The sequence below is a fragment of the Mobula hypostoma genome, chromosome 7 (genome assembly GCF_963921235.1).
Source record: "Mobula hypostoma chromosome 7, sMobHyp1.1, whole genome shotgun sequence".
Lineage (NCBI taxonomy): Eukaryota > Metazoa > Chordata > Chondrichthyes > Myliobatiformes > Myliobatidae > Mobula > Mobula hypostoma.
Window position 1 is genome coordinate 39176378 of NC_086103.1, and position 18949 is coordinate 39195326.

An 18949-nucleotide genomic window follows, 5' to 3' on the forward strand; every position below is an offset into this window, starting at 1 on the left:
CAACCCTATTGTTTTTACACCTTTTCTGAATCTGCCTGCCTATCTGTTCCTCGATGTCCTGGCAGTTATTAGGGGGAGGGAGGGTCTATCACTCTTCCTATTTTTGAGGGTTTTTTTCTTTTTGTATTTGCATAATTTGTTTTCTTTTGCACACCGGTTGTTTGACTTTCTTTGTGTGCAGTTTTTCATTTATTCTATTGTGTTTCTTTGTATTTTGACCCGGCTGGTGGCGTAGTGGATCAGTGCCGGATTTTGGGACAGAAGGTCCCGAGTTCGAATCCAGCCGGCTCCCGTGCACGCTTTCCATCCGTGCTGGGTTACGAGCTGGTGATCCCTTTGGAAACTCACCCGGCAGAAGGCAATGGCAAACCACCGCTGTAACTTGCCTCGTTCGCGGTTCCCCGCTACGTCAGAGAGGTGTGGAGGGAAATCGTCCGCTAACCAGAGAAACTCCGGATGCGACGTATCTTTCCTTTTCCTTCTTTGTATTTACTGTGAATGTCCACAAGAAAATGAATCTCAGAATAGTATATGGTCACATATATGTACCTTGATAATGAATTTTATTTTGAACTTTGGTAAGGGCTGCACAATATCTATGGAGAAGCTCTCCTGCTCCTCCGAAACAGAACTTGTCACTGTGTCTTTCTATTTTAAATGGATGATACAAATTGATGCCTCAAAAAGAGGCAACAGAAATAATGTCTCTACATTTGCTGATAACATGCAGAATTCCTAAAATGAGTTGCTTTCAGCATACAATTACTATCTTGTTATCCTAGAATGAAATAAGGTGGGAACAGAAAATGGGTTGTCTGGTGTTTCCAAGTCAAAGCTGGCTCTATGAAATGTGGCTAGAATAATACTGAACAGAATATTTGGAAATCTTGATGGTTCGACATTTTGCTCATTACCAGATAGTGGAAGCACAGAAACCGAGTTTACCAAAATTCTCTTTTCTGCACTCCTTTGAAGTTGCTAAGTTCACTGGACTTTTTTTTATATAATCCTGTGTCATATCTTTAAAAAATGAATTGAAAGGGTGTTGAGAAACGTCCAGAAAGTCTGCCAGTCTTGTACCACCAAAGTCTTAATTATCGGGCTTAACTGTCTTTCACCACCTGCAGCAAATGACAGTGCAAAGTATTCGCAATGTCAGGAGGAGAAAACCCTGAATATTTCCTGTCCTGACTACCCCGTTGGATAGACTGTTGTGTGACATTTAGGCTCTGTCGTCTTCAAAATATCCCTTTGAAGTGAGTTGAAATGCTCAGATTCTGCACCCTTCCATGCCATTCAGTCTCACCGAAGCTGATCACTTATTTATCAACAAAAAAAAGTTACTTTTCAGTTATGTTGCAAATAAAATGTTCTTCAGTAATTAAGTTGTGATAATATTGGGTTGAACCCCTTGGTGTGGTATTATATTTACTAATTGAAAATAAATAATCTTTTGTAAGTCTTCATGCTGATAGTTGTTGAAGTTCTGACACGTACCTATCTTTGCAGGACTATGATGGAACCATCACTGTTTAGGCAGGAATAAAATGTTTGTTTTACTCACAATAAATAAAGGGAGTTGTGGAGATGGTGTCCCAACGTATTCAGTCTTTTTTGATAAGATGACATCCATTTCCCTATGACATGTTAAGTGGTTCCAGGTGTACAAATAACTCCTGGTGGGGCTACTGTACATCCAGGAACTTGCATGGACCCAGTGGGCCAAGAGCAAGTCAAGGATGCAGCATTTGGGCAGCATCTCCCTGCATGGTTCTTGGGGTGTTCTCAAACTCCCCCCTCCAGCCCCTAGAATGTTGACCTGGAATTGCCTGCAATACAGTGTGAGATGGAGAGTTGACACATACAGGTTCGCTGTGAGGTCAGGAGCTGCTTAGTGTAGAGCTGCCAGCCTCCCTTACGTCCTTGCGCTTGATGGAAGGAAAAAAATATCACTTCCTCGATCTCAGAATGTGGGGATCCACAGGTAAGGCAGCAGATTATGGTGCTTTCTCTTTTTAAGTGAAACATTATGAGAATATTTGGAACCTGTGCAGACCCTTAACCCTGTTCTATCTAATCCGTAATTCATTAACCATTATTGGCTCCTTATCCCCCTATAGCTCTACACCAAAAGAAAATCAGTCTCAGATTTATTAATTGAACTACTGCTTTCTGGGGGAGAGAGTTCCTGAATTATCCACTCCAACTGCTTTCAATCGAACTCAATGCACTGCTCCTGCTTGAGAGGGCATTGAGCCACCGGCCAGTGTGAATTTTGGGGTAATGAACTTCTGTGCATGTTCCCTTAGAAGAATAATTCCACATTGTCCACTTTATCAATTTCTCTCTAAAACATTAAAAATCTCATTCACTAGTACTCTATATCCCAGAGAAAACCAGCACTGCTGTACTGACTCTTTCCAAGGCCAGTATGGTAATTCGAAGGAGTGATGTCAGAAACGTTTACATCAGCCGAGAAGGACCCTAAGGAGTAAATGTTTTATTCAGATTAGCTTACTCTCATCTACACCAGGGCGCAATAAAATTCCTTGCTTACTCGGAGCTCACAGAATAAACAGTGCACATGTTGAATACAACAATAAACACAGTGATGAGTGCAGACACAGTGGAATGGTGCAAAGTATAGTGGGTGGGTCAAATGAGATAATACAAGCAGAACTGCGGAAGTGGCAGTAATGGAAGAGTCAGAATTAGGGGTTTGAGAATGTGGCAGTGCCACAGAGAAAGGGATGTGAAAGAGGTAATTGGCTCAGAAGTTTACTAGCAGTGGGGAAGAAGCTGTTTTGAGTCTGGCCGTCCAAGATTTCAAGCTCCTGTTCCTGGTAGAACACAGCAATGGTACTATCCAAGGATGGCAGGCACCCCTGATGATACTGTTAGCCTTCCTAAAGCAATGGACCATGAAGGATCTGATGTGTCTTCGATGGGCTGGGCTGCATTCGCCTCTCTCTTTTGCTTCTGAGAGACTTTCCCTCCTTTTTCTGTTGATTAGTCTGTGAACCTGTCCAAAACATTCTAGTCATATGTGAACTTGTGAATCTCTTTGGACCTCCATATCTCTCCTGTGTTCAGTCACTCTGTACTTAATTAAAGGACAACAGATGTTCCCCACAGCAGATGTTAAAGTAAATTTATAGTTTCCTGTTCACTTGTTTGAATAATGGAGTAACATTTGCAGTTTCCTCAGTTTAAAGGATGATTCACGAACTGAGAGAGTTTTGATGCGTTACGACAAAAGCATCCGAGCCTCGAATTTGATCAGCTTCTACTTAAGTGTGTTAAACACCCACAGGGCTTTTGTTCATGGACCCTCTGCTTGGAAATTCGTTGCTGCACTCGGCCTAAGGCACAATCTATTGCTACTCAATCTCACTTGATTTAAGGCCTTGCCTTTGTGTGCCTCACTAGCACAGAAAACACAAATTAAATCATAAATGTGTGACAATGACAAATACAAATCCAGAGAGTCACAGAGGAAAGAAAGGGGGTAGAGGTGAGAGCACCTTAGATTGGGGCAAGGCTCAGCTGCTTGGGAACAGGTGGGCAGGTTCTGTGAGTAGGGGAAAGGCCATGGGGTTTGAAACATTTGTAACAGGGGTGACGGGGCAGATAGTTAATTGTCAAGAGAGAATTTGTCAGTGGGGATTATGATTTCTGAGCGCAGATTATTAACAGTAGGGTCGGGTGTTGGGTGTCAACTCTGGTGCTGTGATGGGGTGAGTCAAGTTTGTGAGACAGGAATTCACTACCATGTGGGATAGGCTGGAGGTGTGATGTCCAAGGGAGAGCCATTAAATACACTTAAGTTGATTTAGGTGCTTTTAAATCAAAAAGGGAGTCTACTTGGTTTAGTTTTGACTATGACCTACTTAAAAAGGACACATTAAGTTGCATTTCAGGAAGCTTTGTGAAGGTCATGTATATGAAGCTAAAAAGTATGGAGTTAACATCCGGCCATGTCACATCAGAATCGCGATACTGTACCTGACAGGAATCCTTCCATGCATGGCTGTGTGTGCTGCTCAGAACAACTCGAATGAAGATCGTGGACTTTGTTACTCTTGACTTCCAGTAACAATCTTGTTCATAGCAATTGATCGGTGAAATGTGCAGTTTCAAGAAGCTGTACCATAGATTTTCTAGGTGCTGCAATTTCCTTGCAAAACCCTGAAGTGGAAACCTGAACATTTCTAGATTTTTAAGTTTTCCTTTAAGTGATATTACTTTTCCTAATCTAGCATTTTTGCTTAAGTAATCAGTTATGAGTACCAGTCTTTGATTTGTTAATTTCTCTGGAAAGCCTCTGGGCTGATGACTGATATAAAGTGATTGTCTAATAACAGAATCAGGTTTAATATCACCTGCATATGTCGTGAAATTTGTTGTTTTGCTGCAGCAGTACATTGTAATGTGTAATAATAAGAATTATAAATTATGGTGAAAAGTATATATGAAGAAAGTTAAATTAAATAAGTAGTGCTAAAAATTGTTCATGGGTTCATTGTCCGTTCAGAAATCTGCAGGCAGAGGGGAAGAAGCTGTTCCTGAAACACTGAGTTTGTGTCTTCAGGCCCTTTCATTTCCTGAATTTCATTTGCAAAGCTACCTATTCGTGTATTTTGAAAAGGCACAACTATTTATCTTCTGTTTATAATGTTTAACAGTTATTAACCTTAATGTTCCTAGATGCTTTGAAGAGGTTGTCAGATGAACAATAAAAAAACAATGGTTTCTCTTTTACTTATTTTCAAAAGGTCTTTCGAACAGATCTGATCACTGCCATGAAGCTGCCTGAATCCTACCAGCTTAACGCTGATGAGTACTACGTGCTGGGGGACCCATGGCGACAGGAATGGGAGAAGGGTGTTCAAGTTCCAGCAAATACTGGGTCAATACCCGAACCAGTAGTGAGGTAGGTGAAAGCATACCCTGTTTGGAGTACAGAATTCATGCCTGACCAACAGCGCTGGCATTTGTCAGGAATGCGGTTTATCAGGCAATCTGATTTTGAAATGTGCTTTGAAATTAGAATATGCAGAAACATATATCGATAGTGTGCAGGGAAGCCATGGCTTGACATGTTCTGCTGCTGGTTGAGTGGGTAAATGTGACGTTTAAGTATGATCTCAATGAGCTGAACTTTGGAGGAGAGCCAGTGTTAAGGGATGGAACTGCTGATGATGTCAGAGGCTGTATTAACTATGCCCATTGCCACAGAGGTTGGCCATTATTGATTTCTATAATCTTTAGCTACTTCGTTGCTGTGGTAGGGTTGGAAATTTGACAGGAAAAAGTTCCAGAGATGGAGGATGAGTCAAGTGGAAGTCGTGATAAGGAGAGAACTCCAGGAAGTGTGGGTCAACACACACACAATGCTGGAGAAACTCAGCAGGTCAGGCAGCATCTATGGAGGAGAATGAACAGTTCATGTTTCAGGTTGAGACTCTTCAGCAGGACTAGAAAAGTCAAGTTTACTGCCATTTAACTATATACATGCATACTATCAAATGAGAGAACGTTTCTCCAGACCAGGGTGTAAAGCACGGTTGTACACATAACACAATAACTTAGGAAAGTAACGATAAAATCTACAATTGAATTACACATAAATAAACAAAGTAAAACGCATAATTAAATATTATAAAGTACAGAACAGATTAACCAGTTACACTTCGAATGTGATGCGGCAGGGAGTTCAGAAGCCTAACGGCTGGAGGGAAGAAGCTATTTCCCATCCTACCGTTCTTGTCTTTGTGCATCACAGTCTCCTGCCTGATGCTGGTAGAAAGTCAGAGGATGCTGCATGGATGGGTGGGTGAGATCCTTAATAATACTGAAGGCCCTGTGTATGCAGCGCTTCTGGTAAATGTCCGTGATGGATGGTAGGGAGACCCCTACAATCTTCTCAGCCATTCTCACAGTCCTTTGTTGGGCCTTCCAGTCCAGAGTTCTGCTGCTCCCCGTTCAGATGGAGATGCGGCTTGTCAGGACGCTGTCGGTGCTCCTATCAAATGGGTGGGGTTGGGGGAGCCTCGCTTGCCTCTGTCTCCTTAGGAACTGAAGGCGTTGCTGTGCCTTCCTGGTCGGGGGAGTGATATTAAGGGACCAGCTGAGGTCATCTGTGATGTGAACTCCCAGCAAGTTGGTGCACCTAACTCTCTCTACGGAGGAGCGTTGCCCCTTTTCTTTCCAGTCCTGGCCTGAAACATTGACTGTTCATTTTCCTCCATAGACGCTGCCTGACCTGCTGAGTTCTTTCAGCATTTTGTGTGTGACAAGAGAGTAAAGGTTACATTGTAAAGCGTGGTGTCACGAGGTGTAACGGGAGTGGTTGAGGAAGTAAGCAGGTAGAGAAATATAGTGAATGCAAGTCAATATGCTAGGAAGTTAACAGGTTGAAGTTTTGTTCGTTAATGACCTTAGGCTGAGGTAGTTCCGGGATTAGATGCAGATGGGTTGATAGTGTATAGAGGATGGCGTTATATAGGGTGCAAAGATGTGATCAAAATGGCTTTTGGCGAAGTTGAAAATCAAGAGAGTAGAGAAACAGTGCGATATAGGAACTGGACATTTGAAAAAGAAAATTCCGCCTGTAAAATCAAAGGAAGGAGAATAATGGCAGCAGGGATGAGTATTGAAGCCAGTTAGAATGAGATGTTGGTCCAGAATCCAAATGGGTAAGAAGGAATTCACTACCCTAATTAGAATATAGTAAAGGAATGCCAAATAGTGAAAGGAAGCAGTGAAAATAATTATAAAGGTGGCACAGCGGTTAGTGCTGCCGCCCCACGACTCCTGGGACTTGTGCTTGACACTGAACTCAGATACTGTCTGTGTGGAGTTTGCATGCCCTCTTTGTGTGTGTTTCTTCCAGGGTGTTCCAAGTTTTCTCTTGTGTTCCAAGGATGTACATGACTTTGTAAATTGCCTCTTGGTGCAAGGAAGTGGTGCAGACCTAAAGGGAATTCAGAGGCTTGTGACAGATTAAGTTGCAGAGCCTTGGGGGATAGAGTGGAATTGTTCCGGTTGCTCTGCTGACGTTGACCTATTAGATTAGGTCTTACTCTTCTGTAACAAGTGGGTAACAGGACCGGTAGCAGCCAAATAATTATTGAGAATATCAATTAACAGAAATATAGCACAAGAAATTAGTAAGAAAAGGAAAAGGGATTGCATTTCTGTCACGTAGCCAAGCCTCCATTTTTAGTCAGAATACCAGAAAGAAAATCATCACCTTATTTACGACTCATCACTGGAAGGAAGATTGAATAAGTTAGAGAGGCATCCCAGTAATGGAAGCAGGGAAAGAAATTATAAGGTGGCCCAGCAGTTGTTGCTGCAGCCTCACGGGTCCAGGGGCCTGGATTTGAATCTTAACCTGGCTGTTGTCTCTGTGGAGTTTGCACATTCGCCCTTTGACCAGATGGGTCCCTAAATAGGAGTTCCAGTTTACTCTCGAGTCCCAAAAGTGTTAGATTAATTGGCTCTGTATATGATCCTTTCTTGCAGCTAAGTAGTGAAGAGGTAAAAGGGGACTGAGAGACAGCTGATCACGTTCAAGTTCAGTTTGTTGTCATTCAACCATACACAAAAAAAAGCAAAACAACGTACCTCCAGACCAAGGCACAAAACGCAGTACATATAGCTCGCACACATACCACATAAAGTAATATTACCACAAATATATTAACAAATAATAAGGTGCATATCCAATACAAATTGAAAAGTAAAGAGTATCACACTACTGTTACTTCATACGTGATGAGACTGGGGTGGCAGCAGGGAGCTCAGTGAGGTCACAGCCCGCAGGAAGAAGGTGTTTCTCATCTCCTAATGTTACAGTACCTCCTGCCTGATGGTTGAGGGTCAGAGAGGTTGTTAGGTGGGTGGGAGGGATCATTGACAATGCTAAGGGCCCTGCGTGCACAGCGCTCCTGATAAATACCTCATATGGATGGAAGAGAGACCCCGATGTTCCTCTCAGCACTTATTGCAATCTGTACCAGATGGTGGTGCAGCTGGTCAGGACACTCTTGATGGTGTAAAAATTGGTTAAGATGGGGAGAATCTCACTTGCCTCAATTTCCTCAAGAAGAGGAGACGCTGGGATATACTGAATGGATATCAGATTAAAGAAAAGATGGTCAATGAAGAATGGCGAAGAAAAAGGCAAAGACAAATTAAGTGATAAAAGAATATGAAAATAACAGTGTCTTCTGTAAACCAGAAAGAGTGAAAATCAATACAACAGTATGTTTACTGAAGGACAAATAAGCCAGACAGGGAAATGGCACAAAAGTATTGAATAACTCGTTTACCTCAGTTTTCACTAACAAAGGTATTAAATAGACGTTTCACCAAGGCACAAGTTCAAAAGTGTATGAGGTTAGTTGGGGAAAGGATGGCAAACTAGGGAAATTAACGAAGTAGGAATCCAGGTCCAAATGGTGTTTAACTGCCAGGAGACAGAACTGAGATACCATTACAAAGATTTAGATGCTTCAGAGATGGTGCCAAAGATCTGTTGTTATTGTGTAAAATATTGTGAACTAAACTAAGCCATAGAATTTACAGAGCAGTTAGGTTAATGTCAGTGTTAGGAAAGATTAAATCTACAGGAAATGAAGCAATATAAAGACATCCACTCAAAATGTAATAACAAATAATTTATGAAATAGTATATAAATAGATTATGAAAAGCTAAGTCATGCTCAACAAAGCTGATAGAAGTTATAGAATGAGATATAGTACAGGGATGTGATGTTGAGGTTCTATAAGGCGCTAGTGAGACCTCACTTGGAGTACTGTGGGCAGTTTTGGTCTCCTTATTTAAGAAAGGATGTGCTGACATTGGAGAGGGTACAGAGAAGATTCACTGGAATGATTCTGGGAATGAGAGGGTTAACATATGAGGAACGTTTGTCCGCTCTTGGACTGTATTCCTTGGAGTTTAGAAGAATGAGGGGAGACCTCATAGAAACATTTCGAATGTTGAAAGGCATGGACAGAGTGGATGTGGCAAAGTTGTTTCCCATGATGGGGGAGTCTAGTACGAGAGGGCATGACTTAAGGATTGAAGGGCGCCCATTCAGAACGGAAATGCAAAGGAATTTTTTTAGCCAGAGGGTGGTGAATCTGTGGAATTTGTTGCCACGGGCGGCAGTGGAGGCCAAGTCATTGGGTGTATTTAAGGCAGAGATTGGTAGTTATTTGAGTAGCCAGGGCATCAAAGGTTATGGTGAGAAGGCGGGGGAGTGGGACTAAATGGGAGAATGGATCAGCTCATGATAAAATGGCAGAGCAGACTCGATGGGCCGAGTGGCTGACTTCTGCTCCTTTGCCTTGTCTTATGACAATGTAATAAGTAGTTTGTGCATTAATTTTAATAAATCGTCTATTAAGACTAAGTTCACGACAAAGATTAGGATATGAAGTATTGGCGAGTACATCTATGAATAACACATTAGCGAGGAAGTTCAGAATAATGGTGTTGTGCATAAAAAAAGTGATCTTCAGTTTATCAGCATCTGTAGAACAAAGGGACAGTTGGTGTTTCAGGTTTTGATCCTGCATGGGGATTGAAGGTGCGGAGGGATCATAACCAATATGAGGAGGTGAAAGGGAGGGGTGAGGTAGAGGCTGGAAGTTGACAGTTGGAGCTAGGTGGGGGAGGGTGAAATTCTGAGACAAAAGCTGGTGGGTAACAGACAAGGGAAGATTGGACAGATGGAGCCTGGTGGGGGAATGGGACAGGTGAACCCCATCACTGTTGCTGGACTAAGTTCCAGATTGTCATTTTTATTGTATTTATCTTTGTGGTTTTAGCTTTCTTTAGGCTTGCTTATATGTTCGTATAACCACGTGTTTGTCTGTAAAAGTTCACTATTTGTTCTAAGTTCAAAAGTTCAAAGAAATTTGCAAAAGACAATAAACTGTGCAAAGAAAAAAGGAAACAAAATGATAATAAATAAACACTAAATATCGAGAACATGACATGTTCTTGAATGTGAGCCCATAGGTTGTGGGAACAGTTCAGTGTTAGGGTGAGTAAAGCTATCCCCTCTATTTGAAGAGCCTGGTGGCTGAGGGGTAGTACCTGGTGGTGTGGTCCTGAGGCTCTTGTGCCTCCTTTCTTATGGCAGCAGTGAGTAGAGAGCATGGCCTGAACAGTAGGGCTCCTTAATGGTGGATGCAGCTTTCCTGTGACAGCACTCCTTGTAGATGGTCTGGGCTGTACCCACTACTTTTTGTAGTCTTTTCCATTCAAGGGTGTTGGTGTTTCCACACCAGGCTGTGATTCAAAAGTATACTCTCCAATGCACATCTATAGAAATTTGTCAAAGTTTTAGGTGACATGCCAAATTTTCGCAAACTTCCAAGAAAACAGAGTTGCTTTCGTACTTCCTTTGCAATGGCACTTGCACGCTGGACCCAGGACAGATCCTCGAAATGATAATGCCGAGGAATTTAAAAGTGCTCACCCTCTCCAACTCTGATCCCCTGATGAGAGGGATGGACCTCCAGTTTCCTCCTCCTGTAGTCAATAACCATCCTCTTGTTCTTGGTTGACATTGTTGTTGTAAAGCTACTGAGCCAGATGTTCAGTCTCCCTCCTATATCCTGATTTGTCACCACTTTTGATTTGGCCAATGACAGTGGTATCGTCAGCGAAACTAAATATCGCGTTGGAGCTGTGCATCAGTATAAAGTGAATAGAGCAGGGGGCGAGGCACACATTCTGTGCTGATGGCGATTGTGGAAGAGATGTTGTAGCCAATCCAAACTGACTGGGTTCTGTAGTACATTGGGTTCTATACTTCTGTAGTCTCTTCCTCTGCAAAGTTGAAGTGTGACTCAGTTAACAAGTTTCTTGTCTAAGCCAGTTCAGACCAATTTACAGTACAAAAGGAAAGCATTTGCTCAAATTCCTTCGTTACTTCTTTACTTGCCTTGCTTGCTGGTACAGGGTGACCCTATCTTACCTGTCCCACGATGGCTGTAACGGTAAAATTTGTGCCTGTTTTTGACTCACGAAGATTCTTCATGAGAACATCTTCTCCAGATCTGGCATGGTTCAGAAATGGATTGATCTCAGCTAATACATCCATCCCTCAGGAGCTGGTGGGTAAACTGTCCTCGACGGGTCTCAACACCTCCCTCTGTAACTGGATCTTGGACTTCTTGGCGGGTAGACGGCAGTCAGTCTGCCGTCACGCTGAGTACCGCGGTGTGCTGCACCCGCCCCGGGGCTGCGTGCTCAGCCCCCCACCGTTCACATTACTGTACTGCTAGATCCAGTTTAAAGCAACTCATCAAATCTGCTGATGGCACAGCCATTGTTGGCCTCATCAACAACCAGTTTTTACAGGAGCACCATCAGTAGTGTTCCAACCATCTGCACCTCGGTCTGGCACAGGGATTGCAAGGTATCTGACCTCCACATCCCAACAATGGATTGCGAGGACTGCTGAGAAGATCACTGAGGTCACTCTTCCACCCATCGGAATTATTTATCAGGAGCGCTACGTGTGCAGGGCCCTTTGCATTGTCAGTGATCCCTCCCATTGGTTCAACGATCTCCTCGACCTTCTACCATCAGGCAGGATTAGATCAAGGACTGTTAGGCTGGGAACAGCTCATTCCCCCAGGCCGTGAGCTACTGAACTCCCTGCCACCACCCAGCCACATCACATATGAAGCCACAGAAGTGTTATACTGTTTTTGACTTGTGCTGTAAATGCACCTTAATATTTGTTAATTTATTTGTGACGATATTACCTTGTGTTGTGTGTAAGTTACACAGTGCCTTGAAAAAGTATTCAGCCCTCACAACTATTCTCACATCGTACTGTCTCATTTTCTAAGTTTAAAATATATTGAAATAGGATTTTTCAAACTAACCTACAAAACATTGTTCTTCATGTCAAAAGAAAAACTCTAAAACCTGTGAACAATTTACGAAAAATTACAAAGCAAAATTATGAGGCTGAAAAAGCATTTATCCCCTTTGTAGTTACTATGCTAATGTTCCTCAGGTGCAATATACTATTACCTTACCAACTTACCCAATTCGTTGATGTAGAAAATTGGAGGATCAGCTGTTTTCAATGGATTCATAAGAATAAATACCCCCTCTCTCTGTAAGATCCAACAGTATGGTAGATTTTCAACAGACCAAACCAAAATGAAGACAAAAGAGCATTCAAGACAAGTCAGAGAAATGATAATAGAGAAGCACAGTCTGGGGAAGGGTACGACCATCTCAAGGGCACTGAGCATACCTCGAATCTCAAGCCATCACGTAAAAGTGGAAAATATATGAAACCACAGCCACACTGCCTAGGCCAGGCCCCCCCCCTCTAAACTTTGTCATCAGAGAAGAATGGCACTTGTAAGAGAGGCTACTGTGATACTGCCGAAGTCAATGGCTGCAACTGGAGATGAAGTTCATGGCTCCATATTCTCTAAGGCATTGCACAAAAAGGATATTTATGGAAATGTGGCAAGGAAGAAACCCTGGCTAAAAAAATAAAGCATGTCCTTGTCTATAGAGATTTTGCAAAGCATCACTTAGAAGATACTGTAAAAATTTGGAAAAAGGTCTTGTTTTTAAATGAAATTAAAGTGGAACTTTTTGACCTCAGCTCTAAGCAGTACACGTGACATAAACCGAATACTGCGCATCAGCCAGGTAACACCATCACTACTGTGAAATATGGTAGAGGAAGCATCATGCAACGGGAATGTTTTTCAGCACCAGGGACTGGAAATCTGGTCAGCATTGATAGGAAGGTGAATGCCGCCAAATATAGAGGGATGCTAGATAAAAACCTGTTAGCCAGAAAGCTTAAACTGGGGAAGAAATTTGTCTTTTAGCAGGATATTGACCCAAAACACACTGTCAGAGCAACCATGGAGTGGCTTCAAACGAAGAAAATTGATGTCCTGGAGTGGCCCAGACAGAGTCCTGACCTTAACCCAATCGAACATCTGGCAAGACCTCAAGATTGCTGTCCACTGCCGCACCCCAACTAACCTGGCACAGCTTGAGCAATTTTGTAAGGAGGACTGGGCAAATCTTGCTCCATCCTGTTGTGCAAAGCTAATTGAGACTTAGCCAAAAAGACTACTGGCTGTGAGAGGTGGTTCAACCAAATACTGAGCACAGGGGGATGAATACTTTTGAACTGCTGACATTTCAGTTTTTAAATTTCTAGTTTTCCATGCTTTATTTTCCTTGCATGTGATTCGCAAATAAAAATTCTTAATGTTCATTTATATGAACAAACTGTTGGGGCAGAATACTTTTACAAGGCAATGTGTATACTGTTTGAGCACCTTGGTCCGGAGGAACGTTGCTTTGTCTGGTGGTGTACGTGGAAATGGTGAATGAGGATGTAGCTGAACTTGAACCTGATCAATGAGAATGGTCAGCGGCTGGAGACACACAGCTCTCGGGTGTAGATAATTCCAAAACTTCTCAATGCCCTGAGTGAAGAACTTCTCACCTGTGAACTAAATAACAGATACTTATTCTGAACTCTGCTTACTATTTCTGTTGTCTTGCCGTCATAATAAAACAACTTTGCACCATCTATCCAGTCAAGCCCTGTTAAGATGTTGTATGGTTCACTAGGATCATTTCCCATTCTTCCAAATTTTGTATTGCTCTACAAAATATGTCTACTCTGCCTGTTCTCATAGAGCCAATCTCTCATCTGCCAAACCAAGTTAGTGCGTCTTTGTTGTGCTAACATAAATATATCGTTCTTTAGGACCAGAGACCAAAACTGTTCATAGTATTCCATGTGTGATCTCACCATGGTTATGTGTAATTGCAACAATGTTTTCTTAGTCTTGTGCTTCAGCTTGCTTTCAATAAAAGTAAGCATACTATTTGGTTTGTGTTAACTGCATGTTAACTTATTGTGTTTTGTACGCAAGAATATTGAAATCTCTCGGAGCACTATTATTATAAATTTCCTCACTTCCTTAGAAATATTGTGTTCTTCCTACCAAAGTAAATAACTTGACATTATAGATCAGGGGTACCCAACCTAGGGCGCCTGGACCCCTTGCTTAATGTTATTGGTCCTCGGCATAAGAAAGGTTGGGAACCCTTGTTCAGGTTTGCACAAGGTGATGGTATAGATCTACCAGCTGCCCTCTCCATACCTTTTGAAGATGCTTTATATCCTAATGATAAGTTACATCCAGCCCCCACTCTCCCAGATTCGTGTCATCAGTTAATGTGGATGAATTTACTTGGTTACTCCTCTCCGCGCATTGGGCGGCAGCCTCGCTGTTTCTTTAGCGTTTCGTCTGATTTTTACCAGGCCGATGCTCAACTCTGCACGGATGGAGAGCGTGCAAGGAGCTGACTGGATTCGAACCCGGGGCCGCTCACCTCAAAGTCCGGTACTGATGCCACTACACCACCGGCCATCTGGTTCTTTCATTAAGTCATTCGTATACAGTAGGTTGCCCAAGCTCTGATCCCTGAGGCAATCTAAAATTAATATCTGACCAATCTTAAAATGTTAGGTGTATTCCTTCACTTTCTAACCAGTCTTCTGTCTGTGCTATTCTGATGCATTATCCACACCCTATGCACTCTCACGCAGTTGAACAACTTTCTATGCAGCACCTTATCTACATACACTGGTTCTATTGGTTTTTCCCTTTATCTAGCTGGCTTCACATTCAAAAAACACAAATATTCATCAGTCATGACTTCTGTTTAATTAAAACTCTATTGATTTTTCACAATTATAATCTGGTTTTTAAGTGGCCTGTACCACTTCATTAATTTTGGATTCTAGCATCTTTTGGGGTGACTGAATGGCCTAGAGTTCTTTACTTTCTCTCCCAATTCTCTTTTGAATGCCGGTTTTACATTTTCTACCCGCTGACCCATTGGAATTGTTCAGGAAGCTAGGGAAGTTTGGAAAATCTCAACCAAAGAACTTTGTTTATCTTGTCAACCATTTCTTTATTCCCCATTAGATTTCTTCCACCTGAGCCTTCAAATAAACTTGTACTTATTTCTGTTGTTACTAGTCTTTTTGTCCTTGCTGCCCTCTGCCAATGGTCCACCTCTGCTGCCAGTCTCAGTTCCATTCTATTTATCCAAGGCGTACTTACGTTTGAGGATCTTGGGCAACATTGTTCCCAAGTAATCAGCATTGGCGTTTGATTGGGAACAAGTAACTGTCAAGGGTTGATAGGCGTTTTGACAATACTGGGAACTAATGTCTGGGAACAAAAGATCTGCACACGAATTTTCAGACTGTTCAGCAAATAAAGTAAATGAACTTTTGTTTGGAATGAATGTGAGGCGGTGAACTTTGGTAGGGAAAATGGAAGCACTATCCACAGCACAAGATAAGAACCAAATAGCACAGGAACATGAAGGGATCTAGTTTCATTAAGAGGTGCATCACTGTGTAGCAAAGGAATTTAAAAAGTCAGCAAGAAGTATTCTAAAATCATGCTCCTCTTTCTCTTTGGAAGAAGTGACAAATGTTGAGAAAATTGTGAACATATCACTGAAATTATATAAAGCTGTAGTGCAGGTAGCGGGAGGCTTTCCCACTTGATCTTTTGTGCTTTATATTTCTCCTCTGCATTGCTCCCTTGATATATACTACACCATGCTCTCAAATTGAGAACGACTTGTTTCAATCAAAATTATAACATTTCACAGGATAGAATTCCATGTGTAGACCTTCTCCAGAAAGTAAGATAGGTCTCTGTACATCAGGTGTAAGTAAGTATAAGAACACAGTCAAGTAGGAGCATAACCAGGTCACCAGGTTCCTGTAGCCTGCCCTATCATTCCATATGGCCATGGCTAATTGAGTTACAGAGTTACAGAGAATAGAAATGGGAACCTCAGCCCAACATGACTATACTGACCTTTTCGCTCATCTGCACTCAATGCCATTTGCCAGCAATAGTACCATGTCCTTCTATGCCTTGTTTAACTGCATGTTATATAATGATTCTATTTGATTCTAACACCTCCTCTGGCAGTGTATTCCAGCTCACAACCATTCTCTGTTTTTTAAAAAAAAAGTTAACCCCAGGTCATCTTTAAGTCTTGTACCTGTTATCTTAAACTATTCCATCTTGCTTTGATACCCATACCATAGGGAAAAAAAAGATTTTGGCTATCTGTCCTATTTGTGCCTCTTGTAATCTACTCATCAGTGCTATCCACAACCTCTCTACTGTGTCAGTTATCAATAAGCCCCAATTTCCCAACTTTTAAAAATATTTGCCTGTTTCCATCCTAAGTATAATTCCAGAGATTCACAACCAAAGTATGTTTATTATCAAAGTATGTATACAGTATACAACCTTGAGATTTGTCTTCTTGCAGACAGCCACAAAACAAAGAAACACCATAGAACCTGTTTAAAGAAAAACCCCACACAAGACAATTAGACGCGTGAGAAAAGAACAAATCATGCAAACAGCAAAAAGTAACAAATAACTCACAAATCATAGAGTCCTCTAAAGCAAGTCCATTGGCACGATCCGCCGAAGTGAGTAAGGCCAGTCCAGGAGCCAGTGGCTGTGCCCATAGCAACCGAGTAAGGCAGTTCAACGCAGTGTCAGTGGTCTCAGTCAAATCGTGCAAGTAGTAAAACGCATTCAGCACTGAGGATATTGAACGTCAAACCGCAGTAAAAATGAGTCCACAGCCACGAGCCTCAAGCCACCAACGCGATTGAACCTTGCAGAGTGGGACGCAACTCTCCTGCACCTTCCGCTGGCAGCATCCAGATGGAAACTTGTCAGACGCAGGCAGGTGGCACTGAATTCCCAATCATTATCCTCTCTCGTCCTCGTTGATTTTAATCTTGCTGGACGCTTTAATCGTCGCGGAGTAATGGCACCCACCACAGGTTTGTATTCTGCCATTGGGAATCAACACAGCGTACACCCCCAGTGACAGCCATAGCTGCACTCCACGCCAAATCCCCCAGGAGATTGCAGAAGCACCAGATCGTTCAGTCAGCCCAAAAATACATCCTTAAAAGGGAAATTACAGGCTGCAATTGACCCCGGTTCAGAAGAGGGAAAATAATATCCAGTAGTTTTGTAGGATTGTCGCTATTGGTCACTGATGCCATCTGCCAGGTTAAGCTGGCAAAAGAAGTTGCTATGCACCTCATTTTGCTCCTTATATTGTAACTTCATCCTCTTGATCATATCCACACTTTTAACTGGAGCTTCTTGGGACATTAGTCACTGGAATTACGTCAGTTAGAGAAATCTGCAGCCAGCTTTTCAAATGTTTTTTTTTAATGTTGACAGATATTTGAGTGGATGGCAGCCAAAATATTTAAGAAAGATTTGCATCTCTGACAGTATAGCCCTACTTCAGGGCTTCCAGCAGATTTCCACAGGAAAGTGCGACATGGGGTGTGTTAAAGCAGAGACCTCTGCTCTTCCTATGTCCCATGGATTTCTTCCAAGGAATATTACCTATCTGTTCCATTTTTGGCAATTTTCTAAATTTTTTCAATGAACTTCATATGACATAAGCCCTGCACTTCTTGTTAAAATCACCTCAGTGTCCTGAAGAGATGATCATGGAAGCCCTTGGATTTAGGTTAGACTCTTGACTGTTGGTAAAGGTGGCCTAGACTGACATCAAAGTTGGTAATTGGATGGGAACAGTTCTGTCTTGGACCTGTAGTTGGACTGCACTGAATCCAATTTGACGTTTATGTGTGTGAAATTGTTATTAGATAATTACTGTTTGAGAGACTCTGGGAAACGTTTAACTAGTGAAGGTGTGGGAAGTATCTCGCTACAATTCTGAAGTTAGTTGAACAAGTCCAACAGCTTAGCAAGCCTCAACGTGAGATGTCTTCCTCATGAAAAAGTAGTGATAGCAGACATTACAGAGTTAGAAAGCGCTTATGCTTTTAGTTGAGCTAGTTGGGTATTGGGATTGTTTCACTGGTGTTTTAGCATGGATAGCTGAATGTTTCCCCTACCAAATCAAAGCAAGAACAGCGGTTTATAGGATGTGAGCCCTTTAATTCACGGATATTAGTTGTGGTCTGCTAATGGTTTGTAAGAGTTTGTCCTCCTGCCGTCATATAAAATGTTGGATTATGTTACGAAGAGAGGCTGGGACCTCTGGGAGTGTTGGGCTGAGGCAGCAGACCACATCCCTCAAAGGCCAGATGTTTTTCTAACGCGACATGGTGGTCTTTAGGTGGCTACCAAATAAGCACATACTAATTCTGTTCCATTTCACTCTGCTCTGAGCGCCAGTATGCATAAATGTGGAGCTGTTTCTCTTTGGTAAGCTGCAAACTGAGGCTTTGAAGTGTATTTATTCATGTAGGAGTTCTGCCAGCTTGTTCTTGCTGAACTTGGGTGCTGGGTGCAGTGCTGATAATTGTCTAATAGTTTGTGACGATGGGAGCTGTTCTTTTACGTTATACATGGAGGTACTCCGCAGCAGTTGGAAGCACGGACTGAGTGCTTCTTTACAGAGAGAAGGCCCGATTTGAATGGTGTCACTGTTCCCTCCTCCTACAATCCTGGCCTCTTTCATTCACCTTCTCACACTGCTGCCGTGCAGCAGAAGCTAAGGCAGAAAGAAAACCAGAACTTCAGCCATCACCAGAAACATAAAGGAACGGTCAAACCGTAGAACCGAACGTTGAAAGTCTTTGAACCCTACTAAAATTGGCCTTGTAGAGTTCACTTCTTACTTGAATTAATAACAGGCGTCCCTTACATGTGACTTCGGGAAAGGAGAAGATGCACTGTAATTCCAGTTCCTCTGCAGCTAAGCTTTGTGTTGCTAAGAAAATGAACTTCCATTCAAATAGGAAACATGAAGCCTTTAAGGTGTCTGATTAATAATATTTGGTATGCCTGAAATTCAAGAATACGC

General features: G+C 42.2%; 1 protein-coding gene across 3 annotated transcripts in view; it reads left to right on the forward strand.

The window, feature by feature from the left end:
* Window positions 1-18949, forward strand: part of jade2 (jade family PHD finger 2) — a 178708-nt gene that overhangs the window by 66731 nt on the left and 93028 nt on the right. For all 3 annotated transcript variants that reach the window (XM_063053278.1, XM_063053280.1, XM_063053279.1), the window contains exon 7: window positions 4776-4933. In XM_063053278.1, the coding sequence (XP_062909348.1) occupies window positions 4776-4933 (158 nt within the window). The remainder of the gene's footprint in view (window positions 1-4775; window positions 4934-18949) is intronic.